Source organism: Castor canadensis, chromosome 6, assembly GCF_047511655.1.
Source record: "Castor canadensis chromosome 6, mCasCan1.hap1v2, whole genome shotgun sequence".
NCBI classification, from domain to species: domain Eukaryota; kingdom Metazoa; phylum Chordata; class Mammalia; order Rodentia; family Castoridae; genus Castor; species Castor canadensis.
Genome location: NC_133391.1, coordinates 40,925,500 through 40,951,682, shown reverse-complemented (window position 1 = coordinate 40,951,682; position 26,183 = coordinate 40,925,500). Strand labels below are relative to the sequence as shown.

General features: G+C 37.2%; 1 protein-coding gene across 3 annotated transcripts in view; it reads left to right on the top strand.

Annotated features, from left to right (window-relative positions):
* Positions 1 to 23,684, top strand: part of Kdm5a (lysine demethylase 5A) — an 89,574-nt gene extending 65,890 nt beyond the window's left edge. The window contains exons 25-28 of one of the 3 annotated variants that reach the window (XR_012448917.1): positions 598 to 757; positions 1,803 to 2,023; positions 2,779 to 2,875; positions 4,116 to 4,253. Coding sequence is in view for 2 of the 3 variants with exons in the window: in XM_074076324.1 (XP_073932425.1) it covers positions 598 to 757; positions 1,803 to 2,023; positions 4,116 to 4,526; positions 12,292 to 12,498 (999 nt within the window). In the remaining variant the exon portion in view is untranslated. Of the gene's footprint in view, positions 1 to 597; positions 758 to 1,802; positions 2,024 to 2,778; positions 2,876 to 4,115; positions 4,527 to 11,749; positions 11,850 to 12,291 lie in introns of those variants that run through there. The other 2 variants (XM_074076324.1, XM_074076325.1) reach the window with 2 other exon arrangements.
* Positions 23,685 to 26,183: the final 2,499 nt, after the last annotated feature.

Genomic DNA, 26,183 nt, shown 5'->3' with positions numbered 1-26,183 from the left:
GTTGTATAATTTGTATATTGTCAGCTAGGCTCTTCATTGCATTGTGAGAACAATTGGTAAGATTATAGGTTTGAAAATCTTTTGAGAGAATTAAGTGGCTTTGTTTTAAGACATCACATCTAAACTTTTCTTCCCCTCTCAAGTCCATTTTTGTATTTCTTTTTTTTTTTGGTTGGACAGGGGTTTGAACTCAGGGCTTCGAGCAAACAGTCTATGACCTAAGTCATGACCCCAACACCTTTTTTACTCTAGTTAGTTTTTAAATAGGGTCTTCCACTTTTTGCTTGGGTCAGCCTCAGGTTCTTTTACTTATGGCTCCTGAGTAGCAGGGATTTTAAGAGTTCATCACCATGCCTGGTTCATTTGTTGTTGAGATTGCGAGGGACAGGGTGTGGGTGGAGGGACTCTCACTAACTTTTTTCTGCCTGAGCTGGCCTCAAACTGCGATCCTCCCTTTCCTTATTTCAATGTATCTGGGTCATATAGTTAATTTCAGTGTCATGTCTTTAGAACCTTTAACTTGAAACCTTCATTTAGATCCTTGTCATAGGGTAAGTTAAGTGCTTTTGATTCTAATTACCTCTGTTTCTTCTTCAGGATTCAGCCAGTGTGAAGTCCTCTAGTAGTCTGGAACCCAATCTTTTCTGTGATGAAGAAATTCCCATCAAGTCTGAGGAAGTGGTAACTCACATGTGGACAGCACCTTCATTCTGTGCAGAACATGCTTATTCTTCTGCTTCTAAGAGTTGTTCTCAAGGTATTAACCCTGTTTAGAAGCATGGAGAAGATAAACCTGAAACAAGAGGAAAAACATTATATTAATCAAGGTTATGAATCACTCTTGAATCAAGTACAGTGCTTGGTTATGAAATGCTAACAACCATTTTGGATTTGCATTTTTTTTATCATTAGATGATAGCCTGAAAATTTAGGATTATAGAGTCCTAAATAGAATAATATTAGAGGCCATATAGTTACATCTCTTGGTTTGTTTGTTTACTTGTTTTTGGTGGGACTGGGGTTTGAACTCAGGGCTTCATGCTTGAAAACAGGTGCTCTACTGCTTGAGCCACACCTCCAGTCCTTGTTTTTTATAAAATTCTTGGTAGGTAATCATTTACCTTCATTTGATCATTACCAATAGTTGAGCAAATTGTTTTTTCTCTTTAGTAAAATTTAGGATTTAGAGTATCATATTGTCTGCTCACTAGGCAGATAACCATTTACTTAAGGGCAGCTACTGCTTAATGTTTTCGTGTAGACTAAAACAGAGAGAACAGGGCTGGGAGTGTGGCTGAATTGGTAGAGCACCTGCTAGCAAGCGTGAGGCCCTGCATGCAAACTCCACTATCATCAAAAAAATTAATCAGTCAATAAAATGGAGAAAACATGGGTTAAGAGATTTTGCAATAATCAGGATGAAGAAACAAACTCTAAACCAAAGTTTTTAGAGTCTGCCTTGGAATTCTAGATCTTTTGTCTTGTAATTGATTTTAATTTCATTTTCACTTGCAAGGATGTGTGGGGCCCACCTGTAGTACTGTTTACTTAGGAGGCTAAAAGAAGGAGGATCACTTGTGCACAGGGGTTATAGTCTACCCGAGCAACAAAGCAGGACCTCATTTCAAGAAACAATCAAAAAACCCTCTTCGTTTTCACTTTAATACTATTATCATGAATGCAGATACCTAAAGTCAGTAGGCAGGGAGAGGGAGATTGTTCTCCTAAATAATCACTTTGAAAACATTTTATCTATCCACAGTTCTCACTTTGTTTTGTTTTATGGTACTTTTTTGGGAAAGGTTCTAGCACCCCAAGAAAACAACCTCGGAAGAGCCCTTTAGTTCCCCGAAGTTTGGAACCTCCAGTGTTGGAGTTGTCACCTGGAGCTAAAGCCCAGTTGGAAGAACTCATGATGGTTGGAGACCTTCTCGAAGTGTCTCTGGATGAGACACAACACATATGGCGGATTTTGCAGGCCACACACCCACCCTCAGAAGACAGATTTCTACATATCCTGGAGGTATGGGTTTAGTATTAACTTAAATGGTGGTTTTAAAACTGTAGAATGCCTACATTCCTTTAGAGGAACCATATATATTGTTACACAGCTGAGTGGGCAGTAATATGACTGCCTTACTCTCTCACTTAAGTCAGAATAATTCTGCTCTATGCTTTTCTTTATTGAAATTTTGTGTAATATTTAATTTTTTTAAAGATCATTTCTGCTTAGCAGAATGATTGGAGGACTGAAAACAACCAGTTTAGAACAACCTCCTTATCCCAGACTCCTAAGGAATGCCCAGAATTAGGAAAAGGTAGTGGCTTAAAAAAAAAAAAAAAAGAAGAAGAAGAAGGGCTGGTGGAGTGGCTCAGGTGGTAATGCACCTGCCTACCAAATGTGAGGCCCCAAGTTCAAGCCCCGGTACCGCCAAAAAAAAAGAAGAAGCAAGGAGATGGTTAAATAGAACTGGATTGGGTGGGAGGGAGAATCCACCTCCATATACCTACACTTCCATAGCAGTTTTTGTAGTCACAGTCCCCTTTGTTCCTCACCATAATCCTTAAGAGGAGTCAGGGGAAGGGTAGATGGGGCAAGTATTTATTCCATTCTGAATATGGGGAAACTAAGGATCAGAGAGGTGGAAAGTTAAAGTCACACATCTAGCAAACATTTAGAAATACGGATTCTAGAGATATGACCCAACGCTAAGGAGCAAATAAAGTCCTCTTTGGAAAAAAGTAGTCGTGTATCTTGTCTGTGTGATTCCCTTACAGGGTTCCTGGCCTTGCATTTAGTAAAGAATGTCATTTTCTGACAGGCCCATGAACTTTAGGATATTTTGGTGACCTCAAGAGGAGGGATTTAACCCAGGTATGCTCCTGGTGAAGTTGGGTGGTAAATTCTTGGCTTGACTTCTTGAGACCTCAAGAGGCTTTTTAAATGTTTCATGTGAGACTCCTTATCAAAAATTACAGCAAAGCAAACCTAAAAAAGCCTTGGGCTGCAGTTGTAACTTGCCTGGAGGGCCTGGGTTTGATCTCCAGAACTGCCATAAACTAATAAACAAAAAGGAAATACTAACTCTGGCTTCTGATTCCCAACATTCTTTTCATTAGTCTTGTTTCCATGTAATGGAATGGTACATTGTCACCAGTTATCAAGACAAATACATTTAGCACACTATAGTTTGTTTTTGGTTTGAAAGACCTATCAAAAGTAGCTTAATTTGAATGGTGTTTTCTATTCTACAAAGCGTTTTCTTCACGTCTTATCTAATCCTCTTTATTACTTACATGGTGTTCAAGGTGTAATAGACTTAAGACACTTATAATCCAATGTCATTTGGATTCCGTTGATTCTTAGGTTCTTGTAAAAGATTCTGATCTCAAATCTGCAGGAAAAAAAATAAATTCTCAGATGTTTTTCCTTAATGAATTACAAAGGTTATGGTTTTTTATTTCTTTTTCTAATCCTCCCCATTCTTTCTGTTACTGGGTGACTTTTTCTATTAAAATTTTAAATGTTATATTGGCATAGAATGGCAACAGTATTAGAAAATTGATCAAAGAAAAATGACAGTTTTTTTTTTTTTTTTTTTTTTTGAGGGGAGGCTTTTTGAGATAGGTCTTTTGTATAAACCCAGGTGCTGGGGTTATAGGCATACATCCCATGCCCAGCAGTATTGCTTTTTTAATCTGTTTCTTTTTTTTTTTTTTTTTTTGTGGTTTAATCTGTTTCTTAAATATCTTTAGAATAACACTTTTTTTGATCTCTCTCTCTCTCTCTCTTCTCTCTCTCTCTCTCTCTTGTATTGTGGCATAATATATATAACACAAGGTTTACCATTTTAATCCTTCGAGAGTGGACAGTTCAGTGTATTAAGTACAGTACAGTGTTAAGCAGTCATTGCCATGATACATTTCTACGACTCTTTAATCATCCAAACAGAAACTCTGTGCCCGTTGAACAAATCTATTTTCTCCTCCACCTCCCAGTAACCATTATTCTTCAGTTTCTATGAATTTGTGTATTGTAGGTACCACACATAAGAGAATGACATTGTTTTTAAATGTCTTGTGTTAAAATTGTTTATAATTTTATATTTTTGAAGGATGACAGCATGGAAGAGAAACCATTAAAAATGAAAGGAAAGGACTCTTCAGAGAAGAAACGGAAACGGAAGCTAGAAAAGGTAGAACAGCTTTTCGGAGAAGGAAAACAGAAGTCCAAGGAGCTAAAGAAAATGGACAAACCTAAAAAGAAGAAATTAAAATTAAATGCAGACAAATCAAAGGAGCTGAATAAACTGGCCAAGAAACTGGCAAAAGAAGAAGAGAGAAAGAAAAAAAAAGAAAAGGCTGCTGCAGCCAAAGTTGAACTTGTGAAAGAGAATACTGAGAAGAAAAGAGAGAAGAAAGTGCTAGACATCCCCTCAAAGTATGACTGGTCAGGAGCAGAAGACTCTGATGATGAGAATGCTGTGTGTGCAGCCCAGAACTGCCAAAGGCCCTGCAAGGACAAGGTGAGTTCCCATGAGACAGGGTCAAGGCTGGCAGTCATGGAGACATGTTTAATATGATCACAGAGTGTTTGCAGTTTTCAGGATTTGGACTTCTAACATAAACTACGGTTTTTATAAATTGGTTGGGATAATGAAGCTTCTAAGTAAAAAATGGTAGATTTTTAAAATCATGTACTTAGTGAACATAATGAGACAGAAGCATAAAAAAAAGCTAAGGGACATCACCTGGCAAAGCAGTGCATTTCATTTTCAGTGGACAGAACAAGTTTCACAGTAGTACTGTGCCTCCCCTATAGGGCAATACCTTATTAGTTACCCACATTGCCAGAAAAAATTCTGGGCTGGTGTTTTAAGAAGTTGGCACATTGCACTAGAAGTATGTTCCAGAGACATAAAACTTCTTAGTTCTTATCTTATGCACACTCAAGCTTCTGTGTACTCTCCTGAACAGCATATGATTATTTTGCAACAAAAAATTCAGACCTTTGAAAGTATTGTTTTAAAATTTTCAATCCTAAATTTTAAGTATATTGCTGGCCATTTGTTAGGTAATATTGATGATGTGAACTTCTGAGAAAAATGGACAGACTACAAAAATCTCAGTTCTTTAAATGGATTGGAGGCACCTGTTTTCATTTCTATCAAGAGTGTCATGAAGCTGGGTGCTGGTGGCTCATGTCTGTAATCCTATCTACTCAGGAGGCAGAAATTAGTCGGGGATTGCGGTTTGAAGCAAATAGTTCAAGAGACCCTCACAAATAAGGGCTGGTGGAGTGGCTCAAGCAGTAAAAGTGCCTGCTTAGCATGCATGAGGCCCTGAGTTAAAACCCCAGTGCTGCTAAAAAAAAAAAAAAAAAAACCCAGAGAAGGATCTGGGCATGGTGGTACATGCCTGTAATCCTAGTACCTGGAAGGTTGAGGCAGGAGGATCCTGAGTTCAAGGCCAGCCTGTGCTACATAGTGAGATCCTGTCTCAGAAAATAACAGCAAAAACTTAATAAATTTATGGCTTTAATTTTATGCACATTATTCTACTTGATATTTAGAATTTTAATAGCTCTTCAATTTGAAAATAAAAGCAGAATAAATAAAACTACATTGCTATTCCCTGCAGTTTGTGTCCCCACTTACCTTCTAAGTCAAATGCTTACACATTTTTAAAGCCTTATGGGATCAAGAGGTCACTTTGTTCAGGTTCCTTACTTTACAAATGGTGATGTGACCAATGTCACATAGCTGTTTAGTGGCAAAACCAAAAGCAGAGCCCTGGCTTCCAGTAGGTTCTCCATTAATACCCAGCCCCATGGATATTGAGATATAAGTACAGCTCCACTCCAAACCAAAGTACAGTTAAGTAAATACAAGTGAGACTTTTTAGGAAGGTTTCCATTCATTTTTGGAAAATGAGTATAAGATAAAATATGTAGCATATTCTAATCTTTCAAGGATAATAACTGTAAATATTTTTTCCCTCCAGTCTTTTTTCAGTAGTTTGTTTTATATCCTTGTCATACTTGTCCACTTTCACATGTTGCTTTATTCATTTCATAAGCATTTTAATAGATTCTTTATGTGTGAATTTTTATCCTTCATTTTAAATTGCTTTTCATCTGAATTTGTTCACCAAAAAGGCTGATGAGTTGAGTTCTAAAATATTAGCAGCTTAGTATTTGCAGATCTTTCTCCCTTTTCTTCAGTTCATTTTTTGACAGTTTCAAGACTAGCAGCAAGATAATATGGTATTTCTTTTTCATACTTTCTTATCTTCTGATAATGTTTACATCCATCATGACCTTTTCTCTTTTTTCTCCTTACCATTTCATCTTTCTACTCAGCATTTAAATATGATTCATTTCATCTCTTATCCCTGTGTTCTTCCTATAGCATGTAAACACTACTGGTATTTTTTTAATTTGCTATAGAATTAGATGTAAATAAACTTATGCCCTGCTTAGTTGAAAGATTATGAGGAAAGATGAAATAATCTCATTGGAAGCACTGTTAACAGAAAGTGCAATGTAAGTGTTAATGAGGTGAGCATTACTTTTAAATGAATCCTGAGATTTGCCTGTGATGTAATAGAGAGTTTTCTAGGTATATGTTGATGGAGCATAGATTTAGCTTAGTACTGATAGCAAAAGTCACTTTAAACTTAAAAGCAAACAGTATGTGCCTTATTCCGTCATTAGTTTACATAAAATAAATTTAGTGTTAATTTCTGTTTAATTTTAAACAGATTATTTCAGATTACATGTATTTCACTTGTCATTGCTATTTTATAATTTGCTTATAAACATTTATTCCTGACTCTGCTTTTACAAAATAATAGGTATTTTTCTTTTTTTCTTTTCCCTTTTCTCTTTTGGATGTTTCTCTGTAGCCCAGGCTGCATTGGAGCTCACTATGTAGCTCAGGTTGGCTCAAATTTATAATCCTCTTACCTCACCCTCCTAGAGGTTGGGAATATTTCTTTTTCTGGTGTGTTTCTTTTTGGGAGATGGGGAGTACTGGGGTTTGAGTTTTGAGCTCAGGCTTTCAACTTGCTAGTCCCTTTTTTGCTTTTTTTTAAAAAGTGATTTTTCATTTAGTTTGCAGCTATGTTCTTATGTTTTTGCCTGGGGCCAGTCTTAGACTGCTGTTATCCTGCATATACCTCCTGCATAGCTGACATTATACAATTGTACAGCTTATTTGTTGAAAGGAGGTGGTCTTCCTAACTTTTTGTTCATCTGGCCTTGAACATGATCCTACTGATCTCTGCCTTCCAAGTAGCATGCACTATTATGCCCAGCTGGTATATTTCTTTTTAAACCCTTATAAAGCATTTTTAACCTTTTTAATTTGTAGTGTTTCCTAAGGAAATATAATTAATACACAGTGTTCATCTTCAGAACAACATAGTAACAAAAGAGTATTTTTTAGGGAAGCCTGTTCTTTAAAACATACCACAGCAAAAGTAACTTTTAGGGGTCATTCATTATTTAGGGAAATGTACTCCATTTCTCTCACCAGTAATTACTGTTACTTTTTCCTAAAAATATGCAGATTTAGAAATCTCTGGTGGCTCACGCCTGTAATCCTATCTACTGAGGAGGTGGAGATCAGTAGGATCATGGTTCTAAGCTAGCCCGGGGATATTGTCCACAAGACCCTGTCTCAAAAATACCTATCACAGAAAAAAACTGGTGGAGTGGCTCAAGGTGTAGGCCCTGAGTTCAAGCCACCGTACCACAAAAAAATAAAAATAATTAAAAAAAAATTAGAAGAATGGTTACTTGAATATACCTACCCTTATTTTCAAGATGTTTTAGAAAGAGTAGAGAAAGATAATACCGGAATAATGTAAAAGTTGTTTTGAAATCTTTCCCATCAGTTACCAGATTCAAGCAGAAATGAATGTTTAAAATAATGATTATTTTCAAAAAGTTAGTTCTACAATTCAGAAGCTTTTTCTTCCTCAAGTCTTTCCCGTTATTTACTCTTATTGGTACCAAAAATAAAACAAGTTCGAAAGAGCAAGTTCTTTTGGGCTGATATTTAAGAAGCAACTTTTCACTATTAGAATAAATATTCATTTTACATATGAAAATAATCTTATCTTTTCTTCTTTTTTACCCCTCTTTCTGTGGGCCTTTTCTTACTATTCCTACTTCATAGGAAGCTTGGTATGCTAAGTGAAGAAATTTATATTTATAAACTTGTGCTTCTCCCATTTACTATGTAAGCTACTCTGATTTTAAAAGATTTTTTTTTTGGTGGGGAGGGCGGAATCTGTTGCCTCCAAAAACTTGCATTATTGGTGGCTCTATCAGTTTATCGCTTCTTTTAGCACAGATCATCAAAAGCCTGGATTAAATAAATGTGTAACACTATATACAGGTTGATGAGATATGGTAACCAGTTGTCTGTCTCAATTTGCTTGGAATTTTCCCAGTTTTAGCACTGAAATTCCCACGTACTGGTTGCTTAATGTTTAGAGCACCAAAAAAATATGCACAAGGATTCTGAATATATATTGTAAGTACTTCAGTGAGTAGTTTTCATTTTAAAGTCTGGCTTTTTCAAGGAACATTGGTACAAAAGAGGCTGTTAGGCCAAAATAACAAAAACGGTATTGAGTTAGCTGAGAATATTGAGTTACCCTTTACCATGTGTGTAACACGCACGTGATACTGAGTTAATCCATGTGTGTATTCCACCCTTTTATCACTGAACTACATGATCAGTTTTTCTTTTTCTTCAGTGTAGTATTATGCTCTAAGAAATGAACAAAATATAATATGCTGTGAATTATTTAAGTGAAATCAAAGAGCAAAACATGAACATCAAACTAACATTTCCTCTGTATTCATTGTCTCTCTCTCTATCTCTCTCTCTCACTCACTCACTCACTCACTCACTCACTCACTCACTTACTCACTCTCATCTCCTGTGCTAGGATGGAGCCCATGGCCTTGAACATGGTAGGCAAACACTACCTCTGAGCTAAAATAACCCTAGACTCTAATATATTTCTTCTGGGGTATGTGGCATTACTGAGACTTGAACTCAGAACCATTCTCCTATTTAGGTCATCGCACATAGCTAGGATGACAGGCATAAGCCACCACACCCAGGTTATTTGTTGAAATAGGGTCTTCCTTATTTTTTTTCACAGACTGGCCTCAAACCACACACAATCCCTTCTGATCTTAGCCTAGTCAAACAGCTCATAGCTATGATGTTTGCTTCTTGTTTTTTAAAAGATGGGCTCTTCCTATGATGTTCATGCAGGCCTCAAACTCTTGGGCTTAAGCAGTCCTTTTGTCTCAACCTACATGCCTGGTTTTCTCTGAAGTTTCTAAAATACTAATCTTTGTGATTCACTAAGCACCTCTTCCAGAAATAATAAAGGGTTCCCCCTTCATGACTATTAGAACTTAGCATCAATTAGCCAGATTCTATGTTCTTGAGTTTTGAGGTTACTACATAGTCTGTTTTCCTTGTCAAGATTTTCTGTGGATTCAGTTCTGAACTTTACTTTGCTTTATGATTCTTTGGCCCTTTTCAAACAAAGATGGAACTCAAGTTTGATTGTTAATAGATGAACATAGAAAAATATTGATGAACATAAAAATATTGGTAAGAGGACAGTTTTTCCCTTGTTGTGTTATCAGGGTAAATTGTATATGAATTGCATATAACCAATAGGCTGGGATAGAATCTGTGAACCAGTGAATCTCTCAAGGAGAATGATATCATTATACTTATGGAACAGTGGGTAAGCTGTACTTAGGAAGCAACCTCTAGTCAAAATCACAGAAGGGAATATACTGTCTGTCTTGTTTGAAAGAGAATGGTAGATTTAACTTTGGGAAACAGCGAATACAGTAAAATATTAGATTAAAAAGCCCATGGAATACTTTTCTTGGTAGCACATACTCAGTTGGTAACTTTTTTGTTCTGTGGACTAGCATGAACAGGGATTTGATTGAGTTAAGAAAGCTGGAGGTGAGGGTGAAGGGATCTTGGTTTGAGGGTGGCATTGTAAAACAGCACAGAATCTCACTCATAGGCAATCCAGAGAAACACAGGCTACCTTTCCATTCCCTTTGCCAGCTCTAAACACCTGAACCCTCATCCTGACTTCATCTGTTACATGGTTAGCACTCTAAATCTTTGCCTGCTTATAGGTAAAGAGTGTTATTTTGTTCTACAGAAATCATTGTCTCTTATTTTGTTTCTGATTAGTTTTCTGCACAGGATCATTCTGATCAGTTCTTTTCTTATCACACAGAATTCAGAAGCAAAACATTATACAGTCACACAGTAAAACTGGAATTTAGTTTAGGAAGGAATTGTTAAGTTGCTCTGAATTTACAGGAAGCAACATCACAAAGAAAGGGCAGCAACAGTCAAATTTAGAATAGATAAGAAGCCAAATGCAGTGGCATTGTCTGTAATCCTGGGGAGGCAGAGGCAAGAGAATTGCAAGTTGGAGGCCAGTTTGGGCTACATAGCAAGACCCTGTCTCAAAAATAAATAAATAATTTGGGAGCTGATTAGAAATGTAGACTTCTGGTTCATCCCCTCCACCCAATATTTTGAGTCCATAGGTTTGGCATGGATACCAGTAAATTTTTAACAAAACACCTCAGGTGATTCTGATGCAAGTGATCTACACATTTTGAGGAGCAGTGCTGTAGGAAGTTTTAGAGTGGGAAATTGAGCCTCAGGTTAAATTACTTGCCTGAAATTATATATACCAGAAATCAGAACTTCTTAATTGAGCAATTTTTTTGACAGTATCATGACTTGAACTCAGGGCCATATGCTAGCTGGGTAAGTTGTCTACCATTTGAGTTTTGTACCAGCCCTTTTTGCTTTAGATTATTTTTCTATAGCATTTCATGTTTTTGCCTGGGGCCTGCTTCAGGCCATGATCTTCCCTGTGCCTCTTGCCTAGCTGAGATTATAGGTGTTTGCCCCACTGCCCAGCTTGTTTTTGCCTGGACTGACCTCAAATCGCGATCTTCTTTATCACTGTCTTCCAAGTAGTTGGGATCCAGGTGCCCAGCCTGAATTTAGTAATCTTTATACTGTAATATTATCTCTTAATATCTAGAATTCTAGAATAAGGATAATAAAAACAAAATGATTATTTTCTCACCTATTATTACAAGCCTAAAACCACTGACATGATTGTTGTGACTTTGATAAGTCTTACAGGACATGAAAACTAATTTTGAAAACCAGTCACTTCCCCTGAAAACTCGTTTACCTAGTCAAACCTTTTTTCATTTTCTAAACAGTGCTGAGGCACTTTTAATCCCTTCATATTCCTTTGCTCTGGTACCTGGTAAAGCTCGTGGGTGGAAGTGCCTTCCTTTATTGCCAATGTAATGATAAGCTTTGTATTGGAGAGGGAGAGCAGCCCCTTTCATCTCAGAGGTTCTCGTAAGTCATGACAATAGATAAAAAACCACCACAACCACCCTCCAAATAGCAAAGCCAATAGCCACTTTTATTATCAACTGTAGATCCAAGGTTGATAGTCCCTTGCTAGACTTCTATAATTACAACATTCTCTGAGGGTCAAAATTTGCCTGGCAACTGCCACCGGTACTTATCAGTTTTCCAGACTAATTTTAAACCCCATAGTGATCTATTGACCTGTGTCTTTGACTGTTAATAATTGGTTACTTTGTAAGATTTGACCTCTGATATTTGCTAACTTTTTATAGGGAGTTGTATTTGTAACGGAAGAAGAGAAGAATAAAAAATATTAGTTTTAAAAGTGGCCTATGTGACTGCTTTTCTAAAAAGGTATTTAATGTTCTTAGTACTTTGGCTTATCTCTTTGAAATAAAGCTAATACACAGGATTGTCTTCACCTTGTACTCTTCCTTTCTTGATTGAGAACTGCATTGTTTTAGAGCCTAGAAATTCTTAATGTTAGCTATAACTATGGCTGTTCTATTAGAAGTTTCTGTTTTGTCAAGTTTTCCCCACACATGTTTCTGCCTCAAAAGGAGCCCCAGGTATTCATAAGGTAATGGAGTACCTAAGAGGCCTAATTTTGTGGACACACTATGGTAAAATATACTTTGGGGTATTAACTTCTCAGATTCTTTCTTTGAGAAATAACCCCACAAGAAGTCATTGTCTGTCTCTGGACACCCCAGTTGTTTGCTATCGTTTAAGCCAAGAAAACTCTTTGGTTTGCTTTTATTTTGGGCCTGATGTTATGTAACCTCTAAATATTCCCCAATCTTATCTTCTACAGGTAGACTGGGTACAATGTGATGGTGGCTGTGATGAGTGGTTTCATCAGATTTGTGTGGGTGTATCTCCAGAAATGGCTGAAAATGAAGATTACATCTGTATAAACTGTGCAAAGAAGCAGGAGCCAGATAGCCCAGGTCAAGCACCACCTCCTTCCTTCATAATGAGCTACAAACTACCAGTGGAAGACCTTACAGAGACCAGTTAGCAGATACTTGGTTAGTTTGGGACATGGGGGAAAATAAACCACATTGAGACCTTAGTCATCAAGTAGAGTGGTTTAGATCCACTCTGAATGTTGCTTCCAAAGGTGAATGGCCTTCAGAGAAAGTCCTCTTAGTGCTGACTTCCTCTTTGCATTCTGTGTAGGCTACATTCTCTATCAACACACCTATGCAGAGGATGTCTTCTTTGGTACAGCAGCCAGTATTTCTACTCTTGTCTCCTTTGAGTATGGTGTACTGAAGTAAGGTCAGGCACTTGATGGAGCTCCTGGGTGCTGGGTGCCATTGATATGTTGATGTGCTAGCAGAACATGTAGGATTTTGGCCAGTTGATACTAGCTAGAGCTTACAACCTAGGAGCAGTACCATCTCAAGGTGCGGATTGCTTGGATCTTAGTTGGTATAGTTGGAGAGGAGTCAGAGTACCATTTTCCTTCCACTGTCACCTGGTATTTAGTGCCCTACCAGTACAACTAGGAGGAACAGGCTGAAGTTATTCTTGTTAGAAGTCATGGAATAATAGCCTAGTGTGTAGACCTCAGCTACTTGTACTGACTTGTACTAAGAAGAAAATCCCAAATAAGAGAACCTCTCACCATCAGGGGCAGATTCCTTACCTTCTTAAGGAGAAAGATGGTATCCAGTTCAGAAATCTGACTAGATTGGATTCTGGGAAGAAGAGTTCTTATTTCAAAGCAAGGAGCCCTTTTTTTTTTGGCTCTGAGAAGTTTGCCTGCACATTAGAGAACAGCAGGTACATGGATCCAAGCTTCTGAAAAGAAGAAGAAGAAGAATATATTAGCCAGAATGTTTTACTGAGCCACAGTGATGCATGCTTTTTGGAGAAACCATCATTCACAAGTATTTCAGATACCACCAAGCTTCAGGCATGGCCATGAGCAAGACCAGCAAATAACAGCTTTCTGCCTTGCAGCTCTGACCCCAATGTCTGCTGTTTCCAACATGGCAACTTCTGAACATGGCCCACAGCAGATGCTGTTAAATAAATAATACCATGGCTTCATCAGAGGATGTGGGATTGTAGTACCTCTGGGTGATGAAGTTGTTTTAGTAAATCCATTTTTAAAAAGAAAAAAAAGGACTTGTTTTTACTTTTTTCTAAATGTCTCTGACTACTGTCTATAAATAGATTATTTTTCCTTTTTTGATATATATATATATATATATATATATATATGAATATATAAATATATATTTACTGTTACCAGCAGCATATGATAGAGTTTCAGCATCAAAAATCCATTTGGGAGCTTGCTTTTTCTTTTTTGCTTTTTGATAAATCCCATTCCTTTTTGTAGTACAAGGAGTTAGCACTCCCTTCTCCATCTTCACCTGACTATATTGTCCATTTTGCTTTTGTTCATATAGATAGTTGTATTTCCTTTGTGTGCTGGTGGGAGGACTTGTCCCTGTCTGTTGGGAAACTTGGTTATTCTGGTCTATGCTAACTGTTCTCTGTTGTATGTGAATGTTTGAGACTATGGTGCTGTGTCCTCTTCTCTCCTCTTGTGTTACCTGTCCTTGTCAAGGTTTTAGGTGGGCTCTGTATGAATTTTTACTAGAAGAGGACTAATATTTTTTAAAGGACAAAAAATTACTAAAAATAGTGTTTTGTCTTCACTGTCCTGTGTCCTTTATTTTGGTTTAAAAGTCTATGATTTGACTTAAACTCACCAGTTGACCTTTTAAAAGGGGGCAGTGGGTAGACCTAGAAACAGCTTGTAATCTCCTCTTTCCTTTTTGCCCAAGTTTCTTTTAAAGAAATGTCTTCTAGTAACTAGAAGTGAAATGTACTGTCCAGTTACAGTTTGAGTGGGTATGAGATTTAACTCAAAAGGCATCTTAATAATAAAAAAAAAAAGCTTTCTTATAAAATCCAATTTATGTAAGTGCTTTCTCTCTAGTTCATACTACCTACTTTTTAAATATTGGTCACTCTTTCCTTAATATTAGATAACATTTTGAATATCTTGCTTTGTTAAGAAGCTTAGAAGTGTCGCTATACATGTGTCTTGAGATCTTAGCTCAAAGTGTGCGATTTAAGATTTCCATAGACATTAACGAGGTAACTAACCAGTTTCATAGACTTTCATTTTGACAAACTATGTAAAGATTATTAATTAAGAATTTTGTCTGGTTAATGTTGTAGAAGAAAGCACAATATTTTTTACTTATTGTCCTTTGTAAGTCTTCAAAATATGTGTGGGTCAAAAATTCAAAATATAAATGATGGGTGCCCAGAATACATTCACAAATGTGGTTTTCCCTTTCAACAACTCATCCATGAACTATTTCATCAACAATGGATAGTCGTCAGAATGCCGAGAAGGGTGGCTGCTCAGGCACTTTGATCTTGGAGTATATAGTGAATATATAAGGATGACTACTGAGGAATAATTGTATGTTTGGTACAGTATTTGCCTGTTGGATACCTGGGGAAAATAAAAGGCCATCTCCACCCATGAATAGCTTGTTTCCTGCTACATTCTGAAACTTAAGTACATCCTTTAATTGATACTTTAGGATCTTTCTGTACTTATTTGGAGAATTTGTTCTATCTTGACCACAGATTTAGACCAAGGCTGAGAAGAATACAAGAGAGAAATTAGTGTACTCCTTCCTACCCCCAAAATAAAAATCTTCAATTTTGGAATTAATGAAAGAAGATTCATCTATTTAAAGAAATGTTGATGTTCTAATGCAAAGCACTATTTTCACTTAGAGGAAATTACTTACTTACAAACAACTCCATTCTTCTGTATTGTTAACATTTGGTATAAAAACTTGATTTAGGATGTTTCTCTACCTTCCTATCTACTCAAAGTTGAAATTCTTCAGCATTTGTGTTGTAACTTTCGTGTTTAATACTTTCACAGGTATTTCTCACTGTCTTCATTACAAATATTTTGACAAAGGTAATAGAAAAATGAAAAGGTAGCAATCTTTGATAATTCTTAAGAATGTGTTATTAAAACTGCAGATTCCCAAGTTCAGAACTATGAGTATAGCATTAGTAGTTAGCTTTTAGGGAACATTTTCCTCTCACAAATGTTTATTTCACTTTCTGATAGTTATTGCAAAAGCCATGTTAAGGCTACATAAAGTAGGAGGAGAATGATAGGAAAAGTTAAAGACTTCAGAGAGTGGAATTATTACTTTTTAAAGGAGAAAGTAACAATTTGGAGTGGAATTTGAAATTATAACTAGTGGGAAGATTGAGCTGTTGAAGCCCCACATTAACCAGGCTCAATAAAATTTCACATCTGAATTAGCTTCATATGTATGTAGAAAGTTGCTTTTGCAGTAGGTCCTTATGTATATTTTCTTCTGAAATCTTTTTAAATTAAAGCATACCATTACTCCTTTCACTATGAATATGCCTAGTGGTATTTACAGCATGAGAGGGAAAGAATGGGCGTTAGCATATTTTTGGAACTGGAGTCTTGTCTTGGCCTGGATCATATCCATTCTCCACTATGCAACCTAGGATGTGCACTGGGAAAGGATATGATGGGTTTCTTTCAAAGATGTATCCTGCTTGCTTTTGCTTTTGTAATACTTGGGTTGTCAGAACAGGAATAATGCCTTTTAGAAACCTCAGCACCTCCTATTGATTATTCCTTTACATATTTACATTTTATCAGGGATATTAGTGGTGCCTTATAAGAAGTATAACTTATTTCTTCATTTTTGAACATGTTTCATTTCCTTTGTTTTCTGAAAGAATATTAGATAGGTTAATTGCATTACGTCTTAATTTTTTTCAGTTGTGTGTGTGCTCAGGTTCCCTAGCCCTACTCCCACTCCCTGCCATTTACATTGGTGGCAACTTCAAGTGGTAACCAAACAAAGGTAAATTTTGGCAATGAGTATTGTAAATCCTGAGGAAAACTAGTGAGTATAGGGGAGCCACTATTAAACTGTGCCAGAGCAGTTTCTAATATTTTATTTGTTCTCTAACAAATAAAAAAACTGAGCTGAAATAATTTGATAATTAGTGGTGTGATTAACCTATTACCATTCCTGAGAATAGTGTTTTTGGAAAGTGTAAAGGGAATGACGTGAATCTAAACATTCACATGTCCTCTCTTTTCATCCAGAAGCAAGTGGTGACCACCAACAGATACTTCCTCACCTTTGATTCTTTTTTTTTTTTTTTTTTTGACAGTACTGGGGTTTGAACTCAGGGCTTCACGCTGCTAGCCAGGTGCTCTACCACTTGAGCCACTTTGCCAGCCCTGTTTTGTGTTGGGTATTTTGAGATAGGGTCTCACAAATTATTTGCCTGGACTAGCTTCAAACTACAATCCTCCTGATCTCTGCCTCCTGAGTAGCTAGGATTACAGGCGTGAGCCACTGGCTTCTGGCATACCTTTGATTCTTAAGAAATGTTTCCCCTTGTAGTGAACCACTCACTGATAGAGAGCAAGGAAATTATTTGCTTTTTCCTTTGGCCTCCTTATGCTTACAAATAGTCCACATTTCAAGTTACTTCAGAGAAGTAAATGGCACTTTCTTTCTCATTGGCAGGGCTACCAGGTTGTGCAAGTATAAAATGTTAAGGTTCTGCTGTGGTAAGATTGTAAAGTTGCTGTCAGTTTCATGAAGCGTGTGACCCTTATGAATGTGATGGGAGGAGAGTTGGGAGAGCGAAGGAAAGAAATCTGGTTGTCTCAACTTGGAGATAATTTTCTTGCCAACAAACAAGATATTTGAAATTTCATAAGATGACAAATCCTTTCCTTTGCAAAAACCATATGAGATCCTCCCAGTTCAGATCAAGTATTTCTTGGAGCTTTCACATTGTGATTGACAGCAAAAAAAAAAAAAAGACTCAATTCTTCATGGAAAGCGTAACTATTGGTTGGAAGATCATCCATGGTAAAAGTAGAGAACAATATGAAAATAGGAAAGAACATGACCAAATACTGTATTTGAATAAACCTTAGAGTGATTTTGGAATTTCCTAACTCTTCTTATCTGTTTGCTCTTTTAAGATGTATCTCTACTCTGATTTGGTAGGAAGAAAAATTTAATTAGTATTTCCATAGGTTAATGTTCCATGAAATTTATTAGTAAATTTTCTGTACCTAAAAAAAAATATTTTTTTGGTTGTAACTTTATCCTTGGAGCTGGCCTGTGTATCTTCTCAGTGGGAAACAAAGGTACCACAAGAAGCCTTAGAAAACAAGATGTTTCTACCTGGAGAACTTAAGGAAACTTTTTGTGTTGTCAGGGACCTAGAGGTGAAGTAACAATTTCTGTAGATTAAATTTTTTTCGGAAGTCCAGATGAGAAATTTAGAATTACATAATGTAAAAAGATTGGATTAAATTGAGTGTAGTGTACACCTACAATCCCAACACTTGAGAAATGAAGACAGGAGGATCAAGAATTAAGACTGTCCTGAACTACAAAGTAAGACCCTGTCTCAAAAAACCAAGGGCTGGGGATGTAGCTTAGTGGTAGAATGTTTGCCTTACCATGTTCAAGGCCCTGGGTTCCAGCACCAAGAAGCAAAATAAAACTAGATTGAGGAGTCAAATAATCTGTGTTTTAGTTCTTTGTGTGACCTTATGTTAGCTATTTGGGGGCCATGGTTTTCTACCACAGTACATTAGTACACATGAATCCAAGGAAATTTAAGTCATAGATCCTCTCCTTGGTCTTTTAAACAATGTTTCTTCCTAAAATAGTTAGAGAATTTAAAGAAGACAATAATACAGTTTAGCCAAGTTTCCACTACTGTACCCTTGAGGGAACATCATCTCTAGTCTGTTTTTAAGGATATCTAAATATTGGTCACAAACATCCATCTTAGAGCTTACCTGAGTCTCTTCCACTTGGGTCTGAATTTTTCAGAGTTCATCGAGCATTTGCTTATATGCCCAAGACCAGCCTATATGTATCTCATGGTGATAATGTGAGAGTAGGCACATTTTGACATATCTTCCCTGTTTTGAATGCATACCTGGCCCCAGTGAGAGTAAATCCCACTCTCCCCACCCCCAGTCAGAACACGGGTCTCTTCCTTTCTGTACTGTGCTGCTGTGCTGAACCAATAGGCCATTTAGGTATGGGCAACATTTAGTCTTTATGATCTTGCCCTGCCACCCTCTCGATTGGGACTAAGCTTTGTTGAGACACAAACAGCTTATCACTAATAATCTTTTTTTGGAGTTCAGCACAACAATCCAAGCACATCTAGTTTTGGTCACTGCCTAGTACTTCTGTTGGTTTTGTCATAGAGCCATCTTCACTCTAGAATGTATTTGGGTCATTGAGGCTGGTTTATTCACTTTGCTTCTTACCCCCGTGTGCATTGCTGCCGTCTAATATAAAGCTGCGTCCGTTAGTCAGTACTCGCTCACATTCTAATACTGTTCCCTCCTTTCCTCGATTCATTTTCCCGTTGCTGCCGTCTCTCCCAGTTCTTTGCATTATAGAGCTCTTCCCTCCCTGTTCTTTGTAGAAAAACTATTTCTCAGTTAACTGAATCCTGGCTCTCCCTCAGTCACACTTAGCATGGAAAGTACTCATTTTCTTACTTGTCTGTAAGTGGGTCTGAATAGAGTGTATGGTCTGTTGCCCCCTATATTTCAGGCTGCCATTGTCACACCATTGTTCTTCCCCTTGGAGGCCTTTACTACCCATCTGTCCTTATTACTGCCATCTCTGGTTCTGGTTCTGGTTCCTCTACATTCATTGAGGGACTTTGATAGTTTGTAGGTCCCTCTGTCCCCAGCCCTGCCATTTGGGGCAATTAAATTGATTATGAATGACCTTAGAATTTCTAAACCTCCAGTGGTTATTTTCACTCCATTTAGTAAACTAATTTCAAGACCATGCCAAAAACTGATTTCTGAAATACTGAATTCTAGGACCCTATTCATACAACTGATGTTAATGCCTTGTCTTTTGATCTCTTAATATACTTACTGTTTTGACCTCAAGGAACCTCTAACTCTCTAGCCACTTTTTTCTTCCAAACTGTAATCACCCTTCAGCTTCACTCCGTCTGATACAGATGCTGATCTGTCACTCATGTTCTATTTCCCCATCGCTGGTTCTGCAGAATCTTACACCTGGATCAGTTTAACCATCTGTCTTCTTTGCATTCATGGGTTTCTGTGTACTACTGAGTATACATTGTTGATTAGTAGCATAACAGTTTGACTCAGGTTGGTAGGCTTTTTGTTCAGCAACCTCTTCCATTATCTGTAGGCAGTTCTGGGATTTAAACTTATATTCAAGTGCTCTACCACTTGAACCATACATACCCCAGGCCTTCTTTGCTTTTATTTTTCAGATAGGGCCTCACAGTTTTTGCTTGGCCAACCTTGGACTACAATCTTGTGAATCTCAGCCTCTCGAGGAGCTGAGATTACAGGCTTGAGCCACCATGTTTGCCCCCCCCCTTCCATTTTTAAAGACTACTCCAGATTTTCACTTCTTGTCAAATACCCAAGCCTATATATTTCTCCTCCCTCAGCAGAGGCTTACTAGGCCAACTAATAGAAGGAACTGAAACAGGAGAGTGTGAAGCTTTCCTTAGTTTCTGTACCTCAACATCTTCATCTGCCACAGAAGAGGTGTCTGCCTTCTGGTCAACACCATCAATATGTATAAGAATGAACAGTTCCTTAACTCCTTAGAGACATTGTTTCATCAATCAGCCCTTCTCCAGTGGCTCACTCTTCCTCATTTAAACATACTTCCTCATTATAAACATACTGAAGTCTCATACGAACATTCTCCCTTGAATTTGTTTCACCTCTGTTTTCCCACTTTTTCTTCTTTTCTTTGTAGCCAAGCTCCAACTGTTCTATTTCACTTTCACATCACTCCTCATTTTAACTGTGATCTGCATTTTACCTTCAATATTATGCGAAATTATTCCCACCAAAGTCTTTAGTGAACTCTGAATTGCTAAGTCCAGAGGACACGCCTCTCTTCAGCATTTGATGGTGTTGTCCACTTCCCTTTTAAAACTCCTACATTGGCTTCTTGATCACTGCTTTAAATTTTTTTTTTACCAGCTTGAAATGATGTCAGCAGGGGTTGTTTATACTGTGCTCTCCCAGTTACCACTTTTATTCTGTTGATTCCCAAGTCTGTCACCTGCGCATGCTTAATTTCTAAGTTCTTTAATCACTGTACTAAACATAACTTGTGTTTGTTTTAATCAATCCAAGTTCATTGTGTCAAAAACCAAATGTACCTCCTTCCTACCCCCTAATCAGTTCTCCCTCCTTTATTTGTCCAAAAGAATGGCTTGGCACCCATGCCAAAACCCTTTGAACCATCCTAATATTCTTCCTGCTCACTCATTTTTTATATGCAGTTAGAGTCAATTAATCCTTTAGATTCACTGCCTTTCATGCCCTTACCACTGTTCACCTAGATTTTTGTTTCTATAATGCCAGTTTTGTTACTGTAGCTTATCCTCCAAACTACCACCAGAATGAACTGTCTGAAGAGATAGTCTGTTCATTACTTTGTCTTGTACAGTCTGTCCCATTTACCTCTAAACTCATCTTCCCCACATGCAGTCACTGTGCCTCAGCTATCTTGATTTTCTCTTTTCAGTCACTGTCTCTGGAATGTTCCTCTAGCTTTCTCATTCTTGAGACGTCAGCTTAAATGCTACCTCTTTAGAGGCTCTCTTGTTTTCTCTCTGCAATAGCCTGTTTGTTCTTTATGGGACTTTGCAGTATTGGTGTATTTATAAGTTCCATGAGAGAAGAGGCCGTACTTCCTTTATCTCTGTATACCAACAACTAGAACAATGCTATGAATGTAGTAAACATTCAGTGTTCAATGAATGCTGGTTCATGTCTTTGTTCCTCCCTATATATTATTATTCTTTCCTATTCTTCTTAGTAGTCTGCCACACCCTCACCTCCCCTTTCTCTTTACTACATTCTCATTCTTCAGAATTCAGCTGATCCCCAAACTCTTTCAGGTTACTCTTCTAATCAGATTTCGATGTCTTTCCCTGGATCTCTAACAGCATTTAGACTACACAGTGGTTCTCAACATGTAGTTTCTGGATTGACAGCATCAGCATCACTGGGGAATTTGTTAGACATGCAGGTTATTGAGCCCTGCCATAGACTCTTAAAAAACTGGGTGGGGCCAACAATGTGCATTTTAACAGCCCTGTGAATGATGCTTGCTGAATTTTGAGAAGCATTAGGAAATAGTCACCATGTCCATATCTCCAGGATCTAGTGCAGTGCCTAGAAGAAGATTATTGTACAGGTCTTCTTAAAAAATCTGATACCTATCTTCTTGTGTAGCCTCATCAATCCAGGTTCTTTTGAGGATATGAAAAGTTAGTTAAGTTGCCTCTCTGGCCTCCCTTTCAATATTTGAGGATAGCCATTAGATCTCCCTCTCAGTCCTTATCCTCAGTTCCTCCAGTATCATTAACATCATTTCTTTTTTTTATGTTACAACCTTGAATACCTTCATCTTACTCATTGGGCTTATCTGAAGATATTCAGACTTCACATTCATCTTAAATTCAGAGCATCCTCTTGGCGTTTAAGCTGTGATTCTGACTAGTGGGTCTATCTGTATAATCACCCCAACAAGATGGAGTTCACAACAAACATAGTTAGCATTCCATTTGTACAGTGGAAACCAAGGATATTCCATAGCAAGTGCTGAATATTTTCTATCTCAAAGGACCTGGCCTTGAAAACATGTAAGTCACTCTAAAATTGTTTCAGATAAGTGAATTGAGTGGTTCTTAGTGCTGATGGCACATTAGCACCACCTGGAGTGCTTGTGAAAACCATGAATCATAAATACCTGCCACTGACACTCCACTCAAGTGACTCTTAAGTAGCTCACAGTGGAGCCCAAGCTTCAGTATTACTTTTTTTTAACCTTATAGAGGCATTATTTACATTACATTCCACAAACTTCACTCATTTTAATTCATGATTCAATGATTTTTAGTATTTTACAGAATGTGCAGCCAGCACCACATCACATGAACTTCAGAACATTTCTATCACCCCCAAGAGAAACTTCACTCCTATTCAGTCACTGTTTCTACTCCCAGCCCTAGGCAGCCACTAATTGATGCCTTTATAGATTTGCCTTTCTTAGATCCAAGCATCAGGATTTAAAAAAAAAAAATCTCTGAGCTTATTTTAATATTCAGATAGAATTGAGAAGCATGGTTCTGAATACAGTATGAGCAATCTTAATGGTTTTTAAGAACTGTGCACAATGAGGATGTTTCACATTTATGGCTTCACCCACAGCTCTGTGTGTCTACCACTAGTATGACGGAGATCATTCATGTGGTAATGGAACTTAATCATTCTGTTATTTCTCCTTTAGTGTCATATTCAAAGTTGGCTCCCATTCTCCCCCCAAATTCTTTAAACGTCTCTCGTGTGCTTAATAGTGCTGGAAGTTATCTCAGGAGCATTCTGCCTCTCCAGAAATGACTATGTGTGCATATTGGTGTTTGCTCCATCCTTAAAGTTACTTTTCTTTGTTTTTCACATTGGTATTTTTTCACTAGATGTTTTCCTATGATTAACTTCTCTGCCAAATAGCTCTTTGCTTTATAGATGCACTAATGCTTCCAAAACTTTCTTTTAAAAATACTTGTTTTTAATAGTGTATCTACATTTGTTTTTTTTTTTTTTTTTTAAAGCTAGAATAATGAAAAATTGTCTTCCACCCAAAATGACCACTGTTAGATTTCATGGAATTTATTTTGAGACAACTATCTATGCATATTTATGTAGGCATATATGCAGATGTGTGTATCACATTGTATGTACTGCTTTGTAACTTGCTTTTTTTGCTTAATATTGAGAACATTTGTACATGACCATAAATACTAATTTGTATCATTTTTATGGCTGTATAGTTTGCATTATATGGAATCTTAATGATTTTTTTAAGAGTGGTGTATACTGAGGACCCTTTTGTCTTGTGCTGCAAATTTTGACCATCTTGTTATTAGTTTTTCAACTTTGTTTATAGTTTTTTTCCTTATAGAAGTTAAGTTTTATGATATAAACTTGTTTAATTTTATAATTTCTGGTTTTCCTGAAATGCTTGGAATGACCTTCCCCATTACAAGATAATAAAAGTACCTCTATGACATTGCTTAATACTTTTATAGTTTTATTCTTTGTATTAAATCCTTTCTATCTTGATTAATTGGTGTGAGGAATGTTAGGTTTCTTTAGAGTATTCCTCTCAACTGCATTTCTTAAGTTTCTCATGACACACTCTTCAGGTTATTGGGCCTGTGCTTTGCATTTCCTTGCGTCTGTACATGTAGTCATCCCAAAACCTCTAATGCAAACACAGTTTTAAGTATTTGTATATATTCACTATTCTCACTGGATTAGTTATCTGTAGCCGTGTATCACCATAAATTTAACAGCTTAAAATACAGACTTTCATTGCCCCTCCATTTCTGTGGGTCGGGAGTAGGGACACAACTTTGCTAGGTACTCTGCCTCAGGATCTCACAAGGTTGTATTCACAGTGGCATTTGAGGCTGTGGGCACATCTGAAACTGGAGTGAAGATACCTGTTTCCAAGCTCCTATGGTTTGTGGCAGCATTTAATTCCTTGTGGATCACTGGACTGCAGGCTTCAGTTTTCATTTAGCAACTTTAGTTTTTTGGCTCCTGAGCTGTCCAAACATGGCCATTGGCATCCTGAAAACTAGCAAGGATGTGAAAGAATCTCTTAGCAAGACAGGTGTCACAATCTTAATGTAACATAATCGTGTATATGTAACCCCATATATCCTGTCATCTTTGCCAAATTCTGTTGATTAGAGGGAAGTCACAGGACAGAAGGAGATCACAGAGGACTGTGAATATCAGGAGGCCTGGATCATGGGAGGTCACTGTAAACCTGTCCACATTCACATAGCCACTGTGGGAAATGTGCTGCATTATACTAAGACAGGTACCTGAGAAAAGCTAACTTCCTTAGGCTTAAAACTGACTCTGCCTATACTCTCCCATTGTTAGACTGAAAAGGGAAATTATGTCTTTTGTTTCTCTAATGCTCATGAAAAGAAAAACCTTAACTTTTTTCAGTTGGGCTAAAATTTTATGATATAAAATTTGGGGTATTTATAGCTGCCATTTGATTAATATCCTGCATTCAATAAAACCACTCTTTTCTACTTAGAAAACTCATCAAACCTACTTTATGTGTGCTGAGTTCCTTAACTCTGCTGGTTCTCTTCTGAACACACTTCAAATTGTTCATATCCTTTTTAGTATTTATGCAGAAGCATTATTTTAGCCTTCAAGCTACAAATCTGGATGATATAATCAGATCTTACCTTTTAGGGGTTTGATATATAGGCCAGGCTGGCCTCAAACTCTCAGGTCTGCTTCAACCTCCCGAATGTCTCCAAGCCCAGAAAGATCATGATTTTTAAAATGTGTAATATTCACAGTATGCAGGTTTGTTTCCTCTCCATACATGTTTTTTTTTGCTCCTTCTGAGACTTCTGCTTTTGGAGATGTCAACAGAAGTTGTATTTCTCATTCCCAAATAAAAGAAATGTGAGGGTTTCCTCATCATTGAAATTTTTTTCTTCTTATCTTTCCTATGCATCATGAGAGTTTCTATTTTGTTCCTACAGGTGAGTCCAGGGCTTTAGTAAATTGGTTTCTTGATGTGTGCTTTGAAGATGTAGGAGGTAAGAGAAGAAACCAAAAGTGGAATTCAGAGTTTTAAAGTACCTTGTCCCAAGTTTGTAAACTAGTAGACAATAATACCTTTCCAAGATAAGATTGCCAGCTCTGCCTACTTAGGCGATTCCTATCTATGTCCACTTGCTGACAGGCTCATTTCTACCTCAGCAAGGTCATGGCACCTCAGCCAGTACTGGCTTCGTGTGTTTGTTTTGCAGTTCTTGTTTGGGACATGTTTAATATTCTACTTGCTGTAGGTTCTGTGAGTTAATACATGTCTCCTAAAATCATGTCTTAAAAACTAATGCTAAGGTTTTCAGGCATCCTAAGACATCAATTTTCCATGGGGTTCTGCTACCAATAGGATGGTACCTTAAACCATTCCTAAGAGATGCCTACCTAATATCTGCATGAAAATGTGTCTGGGAAATATGCATAAATAGCCTTGCATCGTCCACTTTTTTCTAATACTACTAGTTAAGCCACCATCACATGGTAATTATTTGTGTCTCATTGGTGAGCTGGTTACAGCGATGTGGGAGGTAGTGAGACTATGAGAGATAACAACTGGACAATGTACAAGGAGAAGGAAATGATGGGCTGAGTTCATCTGAACTCCCAATTCCTAAGGTATTTATTTCTTTGCTAACTGCTTTCCTAAAATTGTATCTACACTATTTATTGGTTTGCAGAGAGGGAGAAAAGAGGGACTTCTTTTTTTAAGAAGGGACATTTCGTGCATATAAAATCTAAAGATGCAGGTAAAATCTAAACATATCTATAGCTGTTAATCTGCCTCACTCCAGTAACCATCTTACTATCTCCACCAGAGCATCATGTTGTAAACTTCAAATATAGACAATAGAATTTATTTTTTAAAAAAAGAATACAAACTAAGGAATAGAGTTACAGTAACTAAGGTTAAAAAGGAAGGAACAGAATGG